The sequence below is a fragment of the Herpailurus yagouaroundi genome, unplaced genomic scaffold, assembly GCF_014898765.1.
Source record: "Herpailurus yagouaroundi ecotype Mexico unplaced genomic scaffold, PumYag 77, whole genome shotgun sequence".
In the NCBI taxonomy this organism is placed as follows: domain Eukaryota; kingdom Metazoa; phylum Chordata; class Mammalia; order Carnivora; family Felidae; genus Herpailurus; species Herpailurus yagouaroundi.
The window spans coordinates 100,425,551-100,443,040 of record NW_024412388.1 but is presented as its reverse complement, the minus strand read 5'-3'; the positions used below and the strand labels follow the sequence as shown (position 1 = coordinate 100,443,040).

The 17,490-nt window shown below is 50.3% G+C and overlaps 1 protein-coding gene and 1 long non-coding RNA gene across 3 annotated transcripts in view; both read left to right on the top strand.

Moving 5' to 3' along the window:
- Window positions 1–10,830, top strand: part of CD58 (CD58 molecule) — a 40,402-nt gene extending 29,572 nt beyond the window's left edge. Inside the window, exons 4-7 of one of the 2 annotated variants that reach the window (XM_040471422.1) lie at window positions 4,241–4,324; window positions 6,380–6,416; window positions 7,665–7,754; window positions 10,700–10,830. In XM_040471422.1, coding sequence (XP_040327356.1) covers window positions 4,241–4,324; window positions 6,380–6,416; window positions 7,665–7,725 — 182 coding nt within the window. In that variant the 3' untranslated portion in view covers window positions 7,726–7,754; window positions 10,700–10,830. The remainder of the gene's footprint in view (window positions 1–4,240; window positions 4,325–6,379; window positions 6,417–7,664; window positions 7,755–10,699) is intronic. The other variant, XM_040471423.1, reaches the window with a different exon arrangement.
- A 192-nt stretch (window positions 10,831–11,022) lies between these two features.
- LOC121027767 (uncharacterized) lies at window positions 11,023–12,726 on the top strand. Its single transcript, XR_005788922.1, has 2 exons — window positions 11,023–11,646; window positions 12,672–12,726. It is a non-coding gene; the product is annotated as an uncharacterized LOC121027767 (long non-coding RNA).
- Window positions 12,727–17,490: the final 4,764 nt, after the last annotated feature.

Below are 17,490 nucleotides of genomic sequence, written 5' to 3'. Positions count from 1 at the left end.
CCCCCCCCCCCCCCCCCCCCCCCCCCCGACCCCGCAGTTGACCGTCTTATTTGTTGCTCACAGCCACTGTTCTAGACTGGCTGGACAGGAGTTGTTGTTTACCTTTTGAGAGTGAGGAGACAGGTTCAACCGGTGGGGTGACTTCCCCAAGTTCACTTATGTAATGGAGATAGAATTAAAATTTAGGTCTTTGAATTCTGGAAGTTGTTTGTTTCGTTTTCTTCCCATGACATCATCCTGATTCTGTGTCTTAAAATAAGTCAAATTAAGAAAAAATATTTGACTCCTTCACAGGGATTGGCTGGCAAAAACCATACCATGTGGAATGATAGTACAGACTATGGGGGGGTCTATAGGACCAGGGATGAGGTTTCTTCAATAAGTAAATTATAGGGGCACCTGGGCGGCTCAGTCATTTAAGTGTCTGACTTCGGCTCAGGCCATGATCTCAAGGTTTGTGGGTTCAAGCCCCGCGTCGGGCTGTGTGCTGACAGCTCAGAGCCTAGAGCCTGCTTTGGATTCTGTGTTTCCCTCTCTGTCTCTGCCTCCCTCCCCTGCTCATGCTCATGCTCTGTCTCTCTCTCAAAAACAAACATTAAAAAGAATTTTAAAAAAATAAGTAAATTATAAGGGGAAGAAAAACAGAGGTGATGGGGAGCTTAGAGATTAAAGACATTTAAAAAGCCTATAATTAATTACAATATATGCACCTTGTTTGATCCTGATTCAAACAGAAGAAAGTGAAAAAAATTGGAGATTTAAGTGGTGACTGCATATTTGATTATATTAAGTGCTTAATTATTTTTTTAGGTGCGATAAACCCATGGTTATGTTTTACAAATCATCCTTATCTTTTGGAAATATATACTAAAATGTTTATGACTTAAAAATTGTGCTCTCTGGAGTCAAACAGGGTCTCTACCTGCGTCGCAGTGAGTGGGAAGGGGAGAAGGATAGAACCCAGTCCTTCCCTTTATTTATTTATTTGTAAAAATACTTATTTGTTTTTGGGAAAGCACACGTGGGAGAGGGATAGAGAGAGGGGGACAGAGGATCCGAAGCGGGCTTTGTGCTGACAGGCTGACAGCAGCGAGCCCGATGCAGGGCTCGAACTCAAGAACCTCGAGATCATGACCTGAGCCACAGTCAGGCGCTCAGCCGACTGAGCCACCCACGCGCCCCTCAGTCTTTCCTTTTCAAGACCCACCCAGCGTGGCGTGCATCACTTCCAGTGCCACCCGCTTGGCCAGACAGAGTTCACGGCCACCACTGCTGGGGGAGGCTAGGAAATGTCCTCCTTAGCTGGTGGCCATGTACCCATTTAAAACACAAGGGCTCTATTACCAAAAGAAAATGGGGAGATTGGGTGTTGGGAACCGATCGATGCTTCTACCACAATGACTATAACCTATATCATTTTAAAACAGAAACAAAATCAGAAAAATGTAAAGACGGCTATAAGTAGTAAATATTAGTAGATGTTCTTGCTTTCTTGCACCTCACTGGGCATCTCATGTCCTCCTTGGGGAATATGCAGCTAATTTAGAAATTCTGGGTCTCAGCCAGAGGACACGGTGTCTCAGAAGACCGTGATAGTTAGTGGCAGACATTGGGAGAAGTGGTTCAGGTTAGGGTACATTTTGAAAATATAGCCACAAGGAATTCCTAATGGTTTGAGTGGGGGAGAAGTTTCTCTAATAAGAAATGTGCAGATGACTCCTAGCTTTCTAGCTCAAGCCCCTGGACGAGCAGTGGTGCCATTTACTGAGACTGGAGAGTGGAACAGCAGGTGTAGGGAGGAAATAAGTTTGGTTTGGGACATGTTTCAGGTGCCTGTTAGATTTCAAATGGAGGCGTCAGATAAGGCGCTTCGACTTGTGAGTCTAGGTTTCTGGTGAATAGTTAGCATTGGAGAAATAAGTTCGGGCATAATCAGTGCATAGTTGGCATTTAAAGCCATGGGACCAGATGAGATCACCTACTGAGCAGATATGACAGAGCACTGGACTAGGACCGAGTCTCAGGGACTCTGGCATTTAGAGGCTGTTGAGAGGAAGAGGGTCCAGCAAAGGAAACTAAAAAGGACCACCAGGGAGCCAGGAAGAAGACTCCAACATTGTGGCATCCCAGGAGCCAGGTGAAGAGGGCTTTAGCACCTGTCCGTGCAGCGGACAGGTCACGAAGGATGAGCAGAATTAAGAACTTGTATTACTGTCATTGTTGTCTGCCCTGAGTATCTGCTGTCCCGGAGTGGTGGCAGGATCTGGCATCATCCATGGGAGAAAGGTTTTTGGAAGGGACTGGGTCAAGTAGCCTTACCTTCAGCTGTTCAAAAAAAATTTTTTTTAAGTATCAAGTGGCTTAAAAATATAGATGACTTCTTTTACATTAAAAAACAAAAATCCAAGATAGGCAGCCCTGGGCATATTGCTGCTTGATGAAGTTGTCAGAGACCCAGGAACAGCCCAGCTGCTTCCGCCTTCCCCACTATTTCAGGCAGGAAGATCCAGAAAGGAGTCGAGGCTTGGGAAAAATACCACACAGCCCTTCCTATATCTCATTGGCCAACACTTAGTCACGGGGTCAAACCTAGCTGCTTTCTTGCAGCTAGAAATTAATCTTTTAGTTGAGTGATAGTATGGCCAGCTGAAAATCTGAATTCTGTTACTAAAGAGGGGAGAATGAATATGTGGGGTAACTGGGGGGTAACAGCAGTTTCTGGGCAGGGGGCCTCTCAAGTCAAACCAATAAGTGACTTCCTGTTTGTGGTAACCCATCTCTGTTCCTACTATGAGGAAAGGGTGTGGGCTCGCATTCTCCGTCTCTTTATTCACTCGCTTTCTCCCTCCACTCCCTGCTCCCTTACCATTTGTGGGTGCTGTCAGCGACCCCAACCTTCCCTTCGCAGTGCTTTGTCATCATTTTGTCGTATCCTTAAATATTCTGCCTTTTGATTTTTAGTAGCTGGATAGGGTCCGCCTTGTAAACACCGTACTTTTCAGTTGAGGACACTTGGGTTGTTTTTGCTTTTTGATACTATAAGGAAAGCTGCGGTAAATACCTTTGTGCCTTTTTTGGAGGGAGAGGAGGGGCACATCACTGATGGTTTCTGTAGGTTAGCATCTTAGAAATGGAATGGCGGGGTCAAAGGATGTTAGTAGAGATACCGGTAGCATCTACTCAATAGGTTGACGATAAAAGCTAATAGCTAATAGTGCTCACAACTGCCCTATGAGATAGGCATAGTCCTCAATCCCTTTACAGCCACCCCTCGAGGAAACTGAGGCACCAAAAGGTTAATATTGAGTACTCTCTCAATATTGTAATATTAAATTAAGGCCCGTTAGGCACTACAGCCAAATTGCCTTGCCAAACACATAATGCTGAGTTCAGCTTCCATAGGCAATGTGGGGTGGCCGAAAACACAACTTCTAGTGCATCGTTTGCGTCTTTCAATAGATAACACTGGGCCTGCAGTGTGTCAGCTTTGTGCGTGTAAGTTTATTTAGAAACGCAGTCAAGTCTCTTTATTTCCAGTAGTTCTGTTTTATAAAGTCACTGTGAATATGGAATTAGTGAATGCTGAATGTTGCTTCTGGGAAATGCAGGGTTAGGTTTCCTGCAAGCTTCTGGTGACACATTTTTGCAAGAACTCAACAAATAGTCTTGTTTTGTGTGTGTTTCTATTTAAAGACCCCTGGTTTAATATATATTGTTGACTCATTAACTTTGGACTCACGGCCAGCAGCACTATGACTTAGGCCTACATGAAGCTTCTCTAACACACGCATTTTCTCTGGAAGGCACATCCCAGCCTTCTGATAGCACCTCAGCATTACGTTCAGGGCCATTTTAGACAGTGAGATAGCCAAAAAAAAAAAAAAAAAAAAAAAAAAAACACAAAAAACAAAAAACAAAAAAACCCCACAAAAATGTGAAAAGAATGGCACTGAACAGACCAGGAGTAGGACACTTGTTTACAGTAGGAGAGAGGAAACAAGAAGGCAGAGCGCGGCCTTGTTCGGCCTCAGCCAGGGAGGTGTGCGCCTGGAAACCCGATTTTTCGCCATTCTGCTGCGCGTGTCCTCCAGGGACGGTGAACGTGCCGTGAGTATTGATTTGGGGACTGCAGATACATTTTAGCAAGTAGGTAGGTTGCTGCTATGGAATCTGCAAATAAGGAGAATCAACTGTATCTCTGTTTTCATCAGCCCAACTAATTATATTTCTTTTTTTACAGATAATTCAAGGCACAGGTTTGTGATTATAACAGCAGTGTTATTTGTGGTGATACTGGCAGTGTTTGTATTGCTGTATAGAAGAGGTATGTATACCTTCTCTTAAAAAAAAAATAAGTTTTGGGCACCAGGGTGTCTCAGTCGGTTAAACATCTTGATTTCGGCTCAGGTCGTGGTCTCCCTGTTTGTGAAATCGAGCCCAAGTCAGGCTTCCTGAGCCTTCCTGAGCTTTCCTGAGTCTCCCTAGAGATTGTGGGCCAACCTAGAAGGCAGACTGTATGCTCTGGAGAACTGGTGACCTGTTCACATCCTGTTCTTTCCCGGTGACCAGAAACCCTTCCTTCTTCAAGTCCCAGAGGGCACGGACCAGGTTGTAAATGTGAAGAGTAGGTGTTCTTGAAGCCCCGACACCTTCCATCTCAGCCTTTGCCAGAAAGGCTATTTGCAAGACTGATGTGCGACTCCCTCGGGGAATGCTGAGGAGTAAGCTTTCAGCCAGGGGATGGCATGTGGGATCCATGCCATTTCACATTCATGTCACGGACCAGGTTTGCCAACTTAGGTGTCGGGTTCCCTAGACTTGCACTGTTCAGTACAGCAGGTGTTAGCCGCACGTAGTGGTTTAAATATCGAATTTCATTAATTACATTTAACTTAAATTCCTTTCTTCATTTGCACTATCCACACATTAAGGGCTTGGTATCTACATAGAGCTAGTGGCTACCATAATCAGGCCAGGTAGAGAATTCCATCATTACAGTAAGTTCCATCAGTCAGTGCTGACCTATACTATTATTGGTGTATTGCCATTAGAATATGATTTCCCAGGGATACTGTTTCCATGTTACAGGGCGCAAATACCACGAAGATCCCTAGGTAACAGATTACTAGTCAGTAGATTCTCCTCTAAATAAGAGATAAAAAGCAGCTCAAGAAAGTTTTGAGGCTTTGTCACCAATGAGTAAAATACCTGGGGAGCTCCAATGTGCTCTTAAGAAGGTTATTTTTAATCCCCAATAGCAGCACTGTCGCTAACGTCCCTTTAACAGATTGGTCCCCCAGAAACTAAAATCAGTCTCCGCTGAGAGTTGTGGTGGGTCTGTCACCGGAATTCCTGAACCAGAGAAAGATGGTACTAAGTGCCCATATAATTCCAAAGCAGTTGGTTGATTTAACTTAAAAAAAAAAAAAAAAAAAAAAATTCAGTGGAGAGAGAATGACTCCTGCGGTCAGTGCCGATAGCACTGAATAACCTGAAAAAAAAAACTGTCTTGAAAAAATACTTCAGTTGGCTTCACCACCCTGAAGCTATATACATTGGAAAGGGTGGGGCATTTGGCGTGGAGCCTTCTCAGGGGGCCAGGTGAACGTAAGCAGCTCCGGGGGTGGGTTGCAGGTGACAGACCCCATTACAAGTTCAGTCAAGCCTGTGGACTGTGCTGCTGGGCCGCTGGCATGGCTCCAGATGAGGGCTCATTCCTTTTATGGAAGGAGGATGCCTTTTATGGATATGTACGTGTGTGGAAGCCATATCTTAATGTCCGAAACTGTGCTGTCCAAAATGGTAGCCATGAGCCACATGTGGCTGTTGAACCCTTAGAACGTGGCAGTCCAGAGCGAGATGTGCTGTAAATGTAAAATACACAATGGATTTACAAGACTTCATATTGAAAAAGGAATGTAAAATAGCTCATTAGTAATGTTTGTGTTGGTTACACACGAAAACGATAATATTTTTAATGTGTTGGGCTACTCAGTAAGATACACTTTGAAAACTAATTTTACCCAGTTCTTTTTACTTTGTAATGCGGCTGCTGAAGTGTTTAGATGACTTGTGTGGCTCACATATCCCTGGGCGGTGCTGGCCCACACCATTCTGGTCTCCCTTTCATCTGTAGCCTTGTGCGTGAGCCGCTGTAGAGATACTCGTTTTGTTGACAGTTTGGGGGTTTGTTTTTCTATCGTCTGATGACCAATTTCGGAACAACTCTCTGGATGACCTCTGTAGTTAGTTTGACGTAAGCATTTAGGAGAGCAGCTCGACAGGGCTGTGGTTTAGTTTTCCAGATTCCGGTCGTAACTGCAGATTTCAGCTTGTCTTTTCAGTTCTGTAACTGAGATGGAAATTTCTTCATTTGTAGATTTTGTGAAACGTGGTGGAGAAAGAGACAGAACTGAGTAAGTACCCTGTAGACTGTGCGGGGCGGGTGGGAGGGCGGGGGGGAGGGGGTGTGGAATTGTATATTGTGTGCCTGAACTGGAACAGCCCTGATATAGAGTGCCTTTTGCTTGGGAACCACGTGCTGTGTGCTGTCACTCATCTTGAACGCTAGCATCAGCAGGGACATTAACCACAGTTCCTTAAGCACCACCGGACTAGGCGCTTTCCACCTGCCTCCCTCTCACGCCCTCTCAGTGGGCCTCGCACGGGGCTATCGTTACCACCTGCTTAGAGACAGCGACAGTGGGAGGAAGGCAGGTCCTATCACCAAGCGGTCGAGCTGGGATCCAAACCTGGGTCTTCGGACTCCAAGGGGTATACTGTTAGCCTCCTCCTCCCATCCCAGGAGACTTAGACTGAGGATGGGGTTCACTTTGGGAGCCAGGGTCAGGGCCGGGCCTGCATCATGAACAAAGGATGGGACCCAGACATAGGTAACAGCAGCAATGTTGCCTGAATCGCCACAAGGAGGCTCCAGAAGGGCCTCTGTCCCCTGCCAGGCCCCTGGCGCTCAGGGAGAGGGGCCTAGGAGCTGGGCTTTAGGGGGCAATGGGAAGAGTCAACGCTCAGGGCCATAAAGGGTGGGATAGGGGTAGCACATGTCCGTGGATAGAGGAAGATGGGGCTAGACCGGCAGGTGGGGCCAAGCCAAGATACTGAGAGAGAGTGGCCGAGAGTTTGTCACATTTGTTTCCGGGAAACCACTGAGGATTTCTGAGCAGAGCTACGCTTTAGGCACAGCCCTCTGCTGGCACGGCCGAGGGTACGTTAACAGACACGAGGCTGGAGATGGGGACACTGGTCAGTGGGTAACGAAACAATCCAGCTGAGCGGAGAGGGCCTGAACCAAGGTGGTCATGGTGGAGATACGTGTGGAGGGCTGGGTGTGGGAGGAAGTGTGGAGGTCGTATCCATGGACTTTCCACGGAGAGTGTAGGCCCCCCCGGGGGTTCCCTTCCCTTCCAGCTCACCTGTCATGGGCCTCAGGTCACTTAAACTCTCTGTGCCTCAGTTGTCTCGTGTGAAAAATGGGCATAACAAAGATAGAGAAGTCAGAGTAAGAGTGTAGGTGATAATAGTGTAGAAATAACAACATATACACACAAGTCGATACAAATAAAATGCTTAGAACAAGTGACTGGCTCCAAATGGTAGTTAGTAAATGTCACCATGCCATCATGGTTATGAATTTTATTGTCATTCAGGAAAGAAGCCATAAATGACAGGAATTCTGACCCCAGGAGCCGGTTGCACCCCGCCCCATAGCAGAGGAACCAAACAGGGCTCTTGTTTGGGTGAGTCTGCGCTGTGGCTGGCTGAATTTCGGGTGCGGGCACCTTGGGTAGCGAGGCCTGGCATGTAACTGCGGAAGTAGCTGCAGGGGCCGGGGCTGGAGGCACAGGTTGGGGCACGTCTTCATCAGGACGGTGACTGATGCCCTGACGTCTGAGGTCAGCAAGAAAGACAAACTCAAGGCCCAGGGGTGGCGGGTAGAGGCAGAGGAGCGGGGGTGGGGGAGACAAGTCGGGGGTGGGGGGTGGGGAGGGAGAGCCAGGGTGGGCCCTGCCAGAGATCCTCGGGGAGCAGGCTGCATATGAAAGGTCAGGAGAGGCCAAGTGGGAGGACAGGTGGCCGAGACCTTTGGCTTTGTTAAGTGAGTTGCTGACTTTGAAGAAAGCCACTGGCTCAGCGGTTGGGGTGGGATTTGAGGGAGGACCACCGTGCGGCTGTGGGCACCTGCGTGCATTAGGGCCCTCGGGCTCTGGAGTTTGCTTCCCTCCCAGCTGTCGGGCGGGGCATGCCCAGCTTACCAGGGAAGCCAGCTGTGGCAGGAGGCCTGGGGCAGCTCTGTAAGCTGCGGGCTCAGGCTGGGCAGGGGCAGTGAGGCTGTGAGGGGTTGATGGGCCAGGAGGCCGTGCGGAGAGGCCTGGAGAGGGGTTGAGCGACAGTAGATGAGGCGAGGAGCAGGCGTGCCGGCAGGGACACGGGGGTGGGGGAGGAGGGCAAGGGGTTATGGTGTGAGATGGGTATCTCAGATTGGCAGCAGTAAGCAGAAGTGCCAGGGGAGGGCGAGAGTCTGGGTGGGCCTCTGCTGAGACCCAGCTAGTTATGGCGGAGGTGTGGCCATGAGAACAGTGACTGGGAATGTGGTTCAGGGAGGGCTGTCGGCCAGGGCCCCTGGGAGAGGTGATGGAGTGACCCAGAACTCATGCCTTTACCTGCTCCTTTATTCATTCAGCAAACTTGCACGGAGATCACTCGAGCAAGGTCAGGCACTGTGTTAGCTGATGGCTGGAGATCATGTATCCAGTGAGGCTAGACCTTGCGTGGGATTCAGAGAAGGTGTATGTTAGAGTTCCCACCTCCGAGAAGCTTGCGGCCACATGGGAGAGCATGAACGAGCATATACGCAGAAGGGCTTGGGCACGGGGTACTGGGCCAGAATGTGCGATGTGGCTCGTCAGGGCTGGGCAATCAGCCAAGGGGAGGTGAAGAAGCCAGAATAATCGTGAAGACTGAGGGGAGCAGGACGGGAGTTAGATCTTCAAGCCAGAGTGTGGTGGAAAAGGCATTCCAGCCCGGAGAAGCAGCAGAGGCAAAGACATGGAGGGGAGCTCGACCCTCGTGGTTTATTTGATGGCGAGATCGCCCTGCTTAGCATCAAGCTGAAGAAATGCAAAAGAGGGAAGTCTGGGGCATTATGATAGAGTGGCATGGGAAGAGGGAGCCACTGTAGGTTCTTGAGCAGGAGAGTTTTGAAAAGCACGAAGAGCCGTGCTTTGGAATACTAAGCCTAGGATGGTAAAACTGGCATCTGCAGAGAAACCTGCGGGTCGCGTAGGGGCTCGGGGTGGGAGCTCAGACTTGCCGGTGTACTTCTGCTCACTATCCAAATTTTGTACTTTGTGTGTTTCCTACCTACTTAATAATTTTTAAGTTTAAAGAGCCCACTGTGGCTGCAAGGGGTGGGGGGGTTTCCTAAACTCACTGTGGTGGAGGGGCAGGGATCGGAAGAGGAGTGGGGGAGGGGACAAGCATAACCAGGAACAAATGCCAGATTCTCACATGTCCATGAGGACAGCATCGGAAAGGGCTAGACCCAATCAGAAAACATCAGCCAAGTAGGTTTCAGATATCTGAGGGGCATAATATTACACTTCTCTCCCGGGCAGTTCAATTTAACAATTTCTGGGAGTGCCGCGAGACTCCATTTTTGGGTAAATGCCTGGAAAACAGATCACAGAGTCAAGCCAGAAAGGGAACAGAGAGTCCCGTTTCTCGGGGAAGAAAGAGTTGCAGGCGATGTCTCAGCCTGAAGGTGAGCTGGAGAGGCAGGCCTGATTCTTCGGCAGTAGATACAACAGGTGTGGGCGCGGGTGACAAGGGCCCCTGGGGGAGAGGCCAGGGAGCAGCGGGCCCCTGGCCCTGCGTGGTGCTGCCCTAAGGAGCCTGTGCCTGCTGGGACAAGCTTGAGAAGCACCTCACTCTCTATCTCCCTCAGAAACTCACAACACCTGTATTTCATAGTCCGTTAGATTCTTCGTAAGGAAAACTCGTATTTTGCTCCCCTTTCCCTACTCCCTGTGACCTGATTTTTTTTTTTTCTTTTATGATCTCTTGTTACCAGTGGAGTACAGATATTTGGGGAATTCTGGTCTGGTCTGGGCTGAGCCTGTCGGACCTGGTCTGGTCTAGTGAGGTACGGGCTGAGGCAGGCAAAAGGCAAGAACTGGAATGTCAGTGTGAAGGGGCATGCCCAAGGGGGGCCGCAGCTCTCTGTTTGGGCTCATTTCCTCTGAGCTAACCCAAGACGGTTTGTCATCACTACAGAGATGACTAAACAGGAAGAGAAGCCGAGGAGGGAAGAAAAACCATCCCCAGCGGACTCATACAAATACCTGCTAGAGGGAGTGACAGTTTAATAAGGGCTCTTCAGTCTCAGCTTTCTTATTGGGAAATTTCAATTCCATTTCAATTCAATTTCACAGGCTGAGTTGTTTTGAGGAGAGGGAACTGGTAAGGAGTGCTTTGCACTGAAGGTAGTACCTCAGGTGGACCTCCAGCTCCCATCCCAGGAGGGTTCGAGACCAGCCTCCCTCCATCTCTGTTCCTAGAGCCCTTGGTTTTGATGGGCTTATTATAAAAGGGCTACTCACATTAGAATAGGAGGGTAACTAAGACTCCCGCTCTGCATTTTACAAGTTACTAACATGAGACCTTTTTTTTTTTTTTTTAATAGCTCCAGCTGACTGGTGCTTCAAGATCAAACCAAGTGTACAGTAACTAAGTTATTTAAGTAACGAAAAGCCATCTGGCTTACCATTGAAGTTTGACATCATTTTCGAGGAAATTGTGGAATCCTAACCTGAAGTGGTCCTTTGGCAGAGGGTCTTTTTGGGAACACTTGGTGGGGTGGGGGCGGGGGGGCTCAGTCGACTGAACTTCTGACTCTTGGTTTCGGCTCAGGCATGATGCCAGGGTCATGGGGTTGAGCCCTGTGTTGGGGTCCATCCTGAGTGTGGAACCTGCTTGGGAGTCTCTCTCTCTCCTTCTGCCCCTTCCCCACTCACGCTCACTCTTTGCCCCCCCCTCTCTCTTTCTCTCTCTCTCTCTCTCCAAAATAAAAAAAAGGGTTTTTTGGTTTGTTTTTTTTTTTGAAGAAACATCAACTAACAACCAGCATCCGTAGCTGTCCTGTCATTGCTACTGTTTTTGGCTCCACTACTGTGTATGACCACGGTCTCTCAATGTTTTATAAAATTTATGTCAGGGATGTATATATTGTAAATAAATATGTAAGCGGTCGGTGGTCTGCAGGGACACTTGTCTCCTTAAGATCTCTGACCCACTCAGTACCTGAGTGTTGGCTGTCGCTCGGGCAGGGAAACGGCAGAGAACTCCTAGAAACCGCAGGGTCCTGTGCAAGTACAGGAGAGCAGCCTCTTCTGAATACGGTGGAGGACGGCCCCAGCTGCCTGTGTCCCTGTCCTCAGCCCCTCACTCCGGAGCCCGCACTGCCCCTGGAACCCCGGTCACATGAGAGTCTTCAGCCCGAAAGAGGAAATAACGCTTCTTTACCCCAAGGCAAAGTGTGTGAAAGGCACCCCATGGGACAGCTCTGTCCGGGCCGCCCCGCAACTGTCAGCAAGAAGGAGGCACCTCCGGGCGGCAGAGCTTCTTCTCCAGGTGCGTGTCTGGTTAATCTTGTCAAACCCTTTATTCCGGGCCCGGCGGGGAGCCTGGGACTCCCAGAACATTCTTCACCCGGAAACTTCGTCCCTGTGTGCTCTGTTCAGCCCCTTCTGACCCCATCCCATCAGCACAATTCCTAGTGTTCCCTGCTGTGGATGTTCTCTGCACCTTTCTGTTCTCACGGAAACCTGACTCTCCCCGACGCTGCTCCTCTCAAGGCCCCTCAGGGGGCAAGAGTGAGGGGCCAAGTCCTCCTGGCTCCTGTCTGCTTCCAGCCCACGCCTTCTGCCCCAGTTCCGACGCACCTTCCGGCACATCCCCACCACCAGACATCCCCTTTTCTAGTTCTCTTTGTTACCCCTCAACCTGTGAAGATTGTAGTGCTGGGTCCGGATCACTCGTTCCTAAGGCTCCTCCCTGCGGAATCTGACTGCGTTCAAAACCCCCCAGATCTGCTGCCCTGGCGTGGTCGGCCCCAAGCGCCTTGTCCTCCTCCTTTCCCAGCAGCCCCTGCCCTGGTCCTGCTCCTGACCTTCCTGCACCAATGCCCCCGGCCCCGCACAGTCCCCGTTATAAGCGCACCTGCTCTGCTCTGTGCCTTGCACGTCTCTCCCTGAGCGCCCCACTCCACGGACTCCACAGCCCCGCAGGTGCTGCAAGCCGGTGACCCCACTGCCTGCCACCAGCACACGGCCGCTGCGGCTTCTCGTTCCCCTCACTGTACTGGGTCTCCATCTCCACTGTTCGTCATGAGAGCGACTCTGCTACCGTCACTCTTTTACCGCTCCCACCCCCCCAACCTGTCTTCCTCTGGCCAGATCCCCAACCGTGCGCCGTCACCTCTGCTGGCTCCCTCCCCACCCCCACAGCTGCTGCGCGTTCCTGCCAGCAAATGCGGCACTGGGCTGAGTAGTCATTGCAGGGGCCGCAGACCCCCAGCGGGTCCCCAGTGTCTCTCACGTGGCCTCACTGTGTGGTCCTGGTCGGCTCGCTCACAATCTCCTCATCTCTCTTCCTAGACCTGCAGCCCTGTATCCCCACACTGAGCGGCTCGCTTTGCTTCCTCTGTCACCGAGATGAGAAGTGTCCAGAAGCAGCTCCCACCACGCGTCCACACACCCGGCCGTGCTGGCGGCCATGTCCCCTGCCTCCCCTCCTGGGACTGTGCGTGAACGCCCCTCGGCTCTCCCCCTCGTCTCAGTCTGCCGGGGCTGCCATAACAACCAAATACCCAAGACTGGGTGGCTTCAACAACAGAAATTTATTTTCTCACTGTTCCGGAGGCTGGAAAGTCCAAGATCAAGGTGCGGGCCGGTTTGGCGGCTGGTGAGGGCTCTCTTCCTGGCTTGCCAGTGGCTGCCTCTTCGCTGTGTCCTCTCGTGGCTGGGAGAAGAACCCTGGGGTGTCTACTCCTCAATCCGAGCAGGAGCTCACCCTCGTGACCTCATTTAACTTCTGTCAGCTCCTCGCAGGTCCTGTCTCCAGATAGAGTCAGCTGGGGTTAGGGTCTCAACATACAGGTTTGAGGACAAAACATTCCATCTGTAACACCGCTTGTGGCCAGGACCCCACCTGGGCTACTTAAGGACGTCGCCCGCCTCGTCCACCTGTCTCCCCCGTCATCAGCGTTTACCTTTCTGCTACATCCCACAAACACCCTGTCGTTTCTCGCATCTTCCAAAACCCAAGAGCCTCTTTATTCAGTTCCCTGGCTAGCTCTTGTCTCGTTTTCCCCACTCTCTTCCACGGAAGCGTTTCTCCAGAGAAATGTCCTGTGCTTCCTTTTCTGGACTTCTCTCTTCCTACTCTTTGTTGTACGCACTTCAGTCAGTCTGTCACCCCCACTGCCTGTCAAGGTTACCAGCAACCCCTTCACCGTAGTGTCTAGTGGGCATTTTTCCAGCCTCGTCTTGCCCTGCTTGTAAGCAGCATGCGACGCAGTGGTGCACCTCCCACACGCCTAGTGCCTCGTAGGTGCTGGGCTCCACGGGGGGTGCGAGATGAAGAGAGTTCACACGGTGACAGACCTATGAGCCCTTATGGTGAGTATGCTAAGTCCTCAAATGGAAGTATAGACAAAGAAGTAAAGAATTACAACCAAATGACCCAGCCATTGCACTCCTTGGTATATTGCCGGGAGAAAATGAAAACATGTCCACGCAAAAACTTGTTCGTAGACCGTTATTCACAATAGCCGAGTAGCGGAAACAATTCAAATGTCCGTCAACCAACGACAAGATGGATGTGGGACATCCGTACAATGGGACAGTAGTTGGTATAAAATATAATGAGGGGGGGCGCCTGGCTGGCTCAGTCAGTTAAGGGTCTCACTCTTGGTTTCAGCCCACGTCATGCGTGACCTCACGGTTCATGAGATCGAGCCCCGCATTGGGCTCTGCGCAGAGCCTGCTTGGGGTTCTCTCTCTCCATCTCTTTCTCTGCCCCTTCCCTGCTTGTTCTCTCTCTCTCACAAAACAAAATAAAACTTAAAAAAAAAAAAAAAAGGAATGAGGGTCTGATGCATGCTACAACATGAGTGAGCCTTGAAAACATGCTCAGTGAAAGAAACCACATACTTCATCATTTCATGCATACAAAATGTCCAGAAAAGGCAAACGTATAGAACTAAAAAGTAGATTACGAGCTGCCTAGGGCTGGGAGGAGGATGTTGGGCCGGGGGAAGGGAGTGATTGCTAATAAGCGTGAGGTTTCTTTTTGGAGTGATGGATGAAAAGGTTCTAAAGTTATAGGAATCGTACGACTGTGAATAGACTAAAACTATCAAATGGTCCACTTTCAATGAGTGGCTTGTGTTGTGTGTGAATTATGTCCTAATAAAACTTTATAACCGAACGAACAAAGCAGTTATGGGAGGGGCCACCCCTGGGAAAGAGGGTGGGGGGCACCTTCCCTGAAGCCAGCCTTCCCCGCCAGCTGCCTCAGCCCCGGAGACTCCACAGGCGATGTCCCTTCCCTCAGGACCCCGACTCCATTTCCCCCCACTCTACTCAGGGCTGGGAGTCACCAGAGGACAAAGCGACGTTCTATTTGGAAATCAGAGCAAAGAGCAATAACCCGGCCTCAGACACTAGCCAGCGAGTCTATAAAAGCGTCATGAACCAGCGTTCACCTTGGGATTCTGAGACAGGTCGTCCCCACCCACTGCGGTTCTCCTCCCTGCCACCCCCAGCCATGCTCCCTCCGCCCAGCACACACATCCCCGGGTCCTCTGTGTGCTGCCCGCATTCCTCTTCCCTCCCCCGCTCCTCCTTCGGGGTGCCCTCCTGCACAGCCAGGGCACCCGCCGCCCTCCACCCTCTGTGAAGGCCCTCGGCCTCGTCTCTGCCCACCTCTGCATCCCCAGTGCTTCCCCCCAAGCCTCTGACTCCACCCGCAGCCCACCCCAAGGGACAGGCGGGTGCTGTTGCTTCTCTTGTTTCATGAAGGACGAAAGTGACAGGGGCATGTCCAAGGTCAGTGGGTCACAAGTGGAAGAATGAGGATTCCAGCTCCGGGATTGCAGCCCCAGAGGGCTCTTCACCACCACGCTCTACTGGGAGAGCTAGATGCACACACTCTCCCACGTATGGCTGGAAGACCTCTGAAACCCTCCGTTTTATGCGCCCCCTCCCCCCCCCCCCACAACTGTCAGAGTGGTGTTCCAGCCTGAGCAGAGAGAGCACCCCACCAGGGTCCGCAGGGCCAGAGGGGGAGGGGCCGGGGATGGGAGAAGTGAGAGCAGAGTGAGCAAATGTGTGTGGGTTCCCTGGGCAGCCTGGGTTAGCGTCTGACGTCTGGGGAGGAAGTGTCCTTCCTCTCTCCCCGGGCTTTTCCTCTCCTCGATCTCCTTGTCTTCTTCGAGATTTCTCAAGAGTCTTTCACCCACGGAGTAAAATACTGATGAAAGCGGGAGGGCCTCTGCGTCTTGATTTCGGAATCAAGGGAAAGCACCCCAGTTAATAGTGCCCTTCTCACGAGCCTCCTGAAACCCCCTCACCGCTCACTCCTTCCGACAAAAGCAGTTGGAGCCACGGCATTTACAGGCCTGTTTAGGGGTGACTCATGACACCGCTTGGTCAGCATGCCTCGCCTGGCCAACCGATACTGGAGATGAGCAAAAGAAAAAAAAAATGCGTGCCCCTGTATACACATCTGAACGTGTTTTCCTAACGAGGGAGATTTTTCTAGAACATTACAGTAACTAAAAACAAAAAAAAGAAGGTATATTCAAAGTAGTACTTTTAAGTTTAAATAGCTTGTTTACACCCTAAAATAGTGTTTTACTAGGATGGTCCTTCCCTGGCTTTAATGAAAAACTCAGCAGGAATTTCAAAATCTGCTTCTTTGCTTATTTTCAACGGGGAACATTGCCACATTGAAGCATTTCTCTTGATCAGGTGACGATAATTTCCAACGGACTTCAGATCACGTGTTTATTTAAAGTGTTGAGACTTTGTTCATCTCAGATTGTTTTTGCATTAAGTTTGATTCGTACAAATTTTGCATTAAAGATTATCTTGCTTACTGGGTTCTTGTGGTGTCCCCTTAAATTTCGTAGCTTAGCTGAAGGTCTCGTTGGCCTCACCCTCAGTCCCGGACCAGCTGAGAATCTTCTGAAAGCAGAAGTATCAGGAAGAGAAGAAAGAAAACCAATTCAAACCTTCTTCTTTTTTGAATTTGGATGTCTTTAAATGCGCAGTCACTCTGTTTCACCACGGGCCTCTGCTTTCCAATTGTCTTGCACCCATTTCCTGGCTGGCTCTGGGCCCCAAGCCACGGAGACAACTGTGTGCTCTAAATATGTCCCAGAAGCAATAGAGAGCCGCAGGACAGATGGACAGGGCAAAGGACAGCCAGCCCCAACCTGTGCGGTCAGGGGTCAGTACCCTTCACCACCACCAACCCCACCCCCACCAGGTCCTTCACATCGCGAAGTCATGGTCCACAATGCCACGGGGGAGGCATTCTCTGAGAAGGGCTGGGGTTTAAATTTTCCACCAACGAAGAGAAATGACAACTCAGAGTCAGAACTGAGTTACGGACACTAGAGGGCATTACCTTTCTGTCCTATCTTAGAGTGTGGACTAAGAATCTTGTCCACGAGAATCACCTCTACTGAGCCTCTCCTGTGTCCCAGATGCCTTTGGCCTCGCAACCTCTGTTTAATCCTCACTATAACTGCTAAGCAATTTCCCCACCACCGTTTTCCATTTCCCAGGTGATAGAACCGATGCTCAGAGAGATGAAGTGACTTGCCCAGGGACACTTGCGGTGAGCCGGTGAAGGTGGGCCTGGATCCTCTCGATCTGCTCCGAGTGTAAGTAAGCTCCACAAGTAAGCTTGTGGAGGGACAGAGCCCTTCACTCCCTCCTGTTGCTAAAAATACTGTAGAGGGTGTGCACACGTGAAAAGAAGCCGGGTGGTCCTCTCGTTGTGGTAAATACTTTTATGAACAGTCATCTGAGTCTCAGAAAAACTGTGAGTTAGGCAGGGTCACCCCATTTTGCAGATAAGGAAACAGCTGTAGTGACATAAAATGATGTGTCCCAAGTTACCTAGCAAATTAGGATATTTAAAGCTGGGCCAGAGTTCTGTCCTGATGCTGGGTCCCCTGTCCCGGGACAGTTTTGTAAGCACCCAGGCTGGCCACCCCAGCCAAGCCTCTTACCCCAGACTCGTTGCCAGTTCAGCAGAATGCTACCTAACATACGGTAAAAAGGACGCGATCCTCCGGGTAATCCTGACCCCCACACTCACAACCCTAGCTATTTCAATCACAGAATAATTGATAGAGTCACATAATCAGAGAGCTGGATGTCGCCCACCAAGGCATCTTCG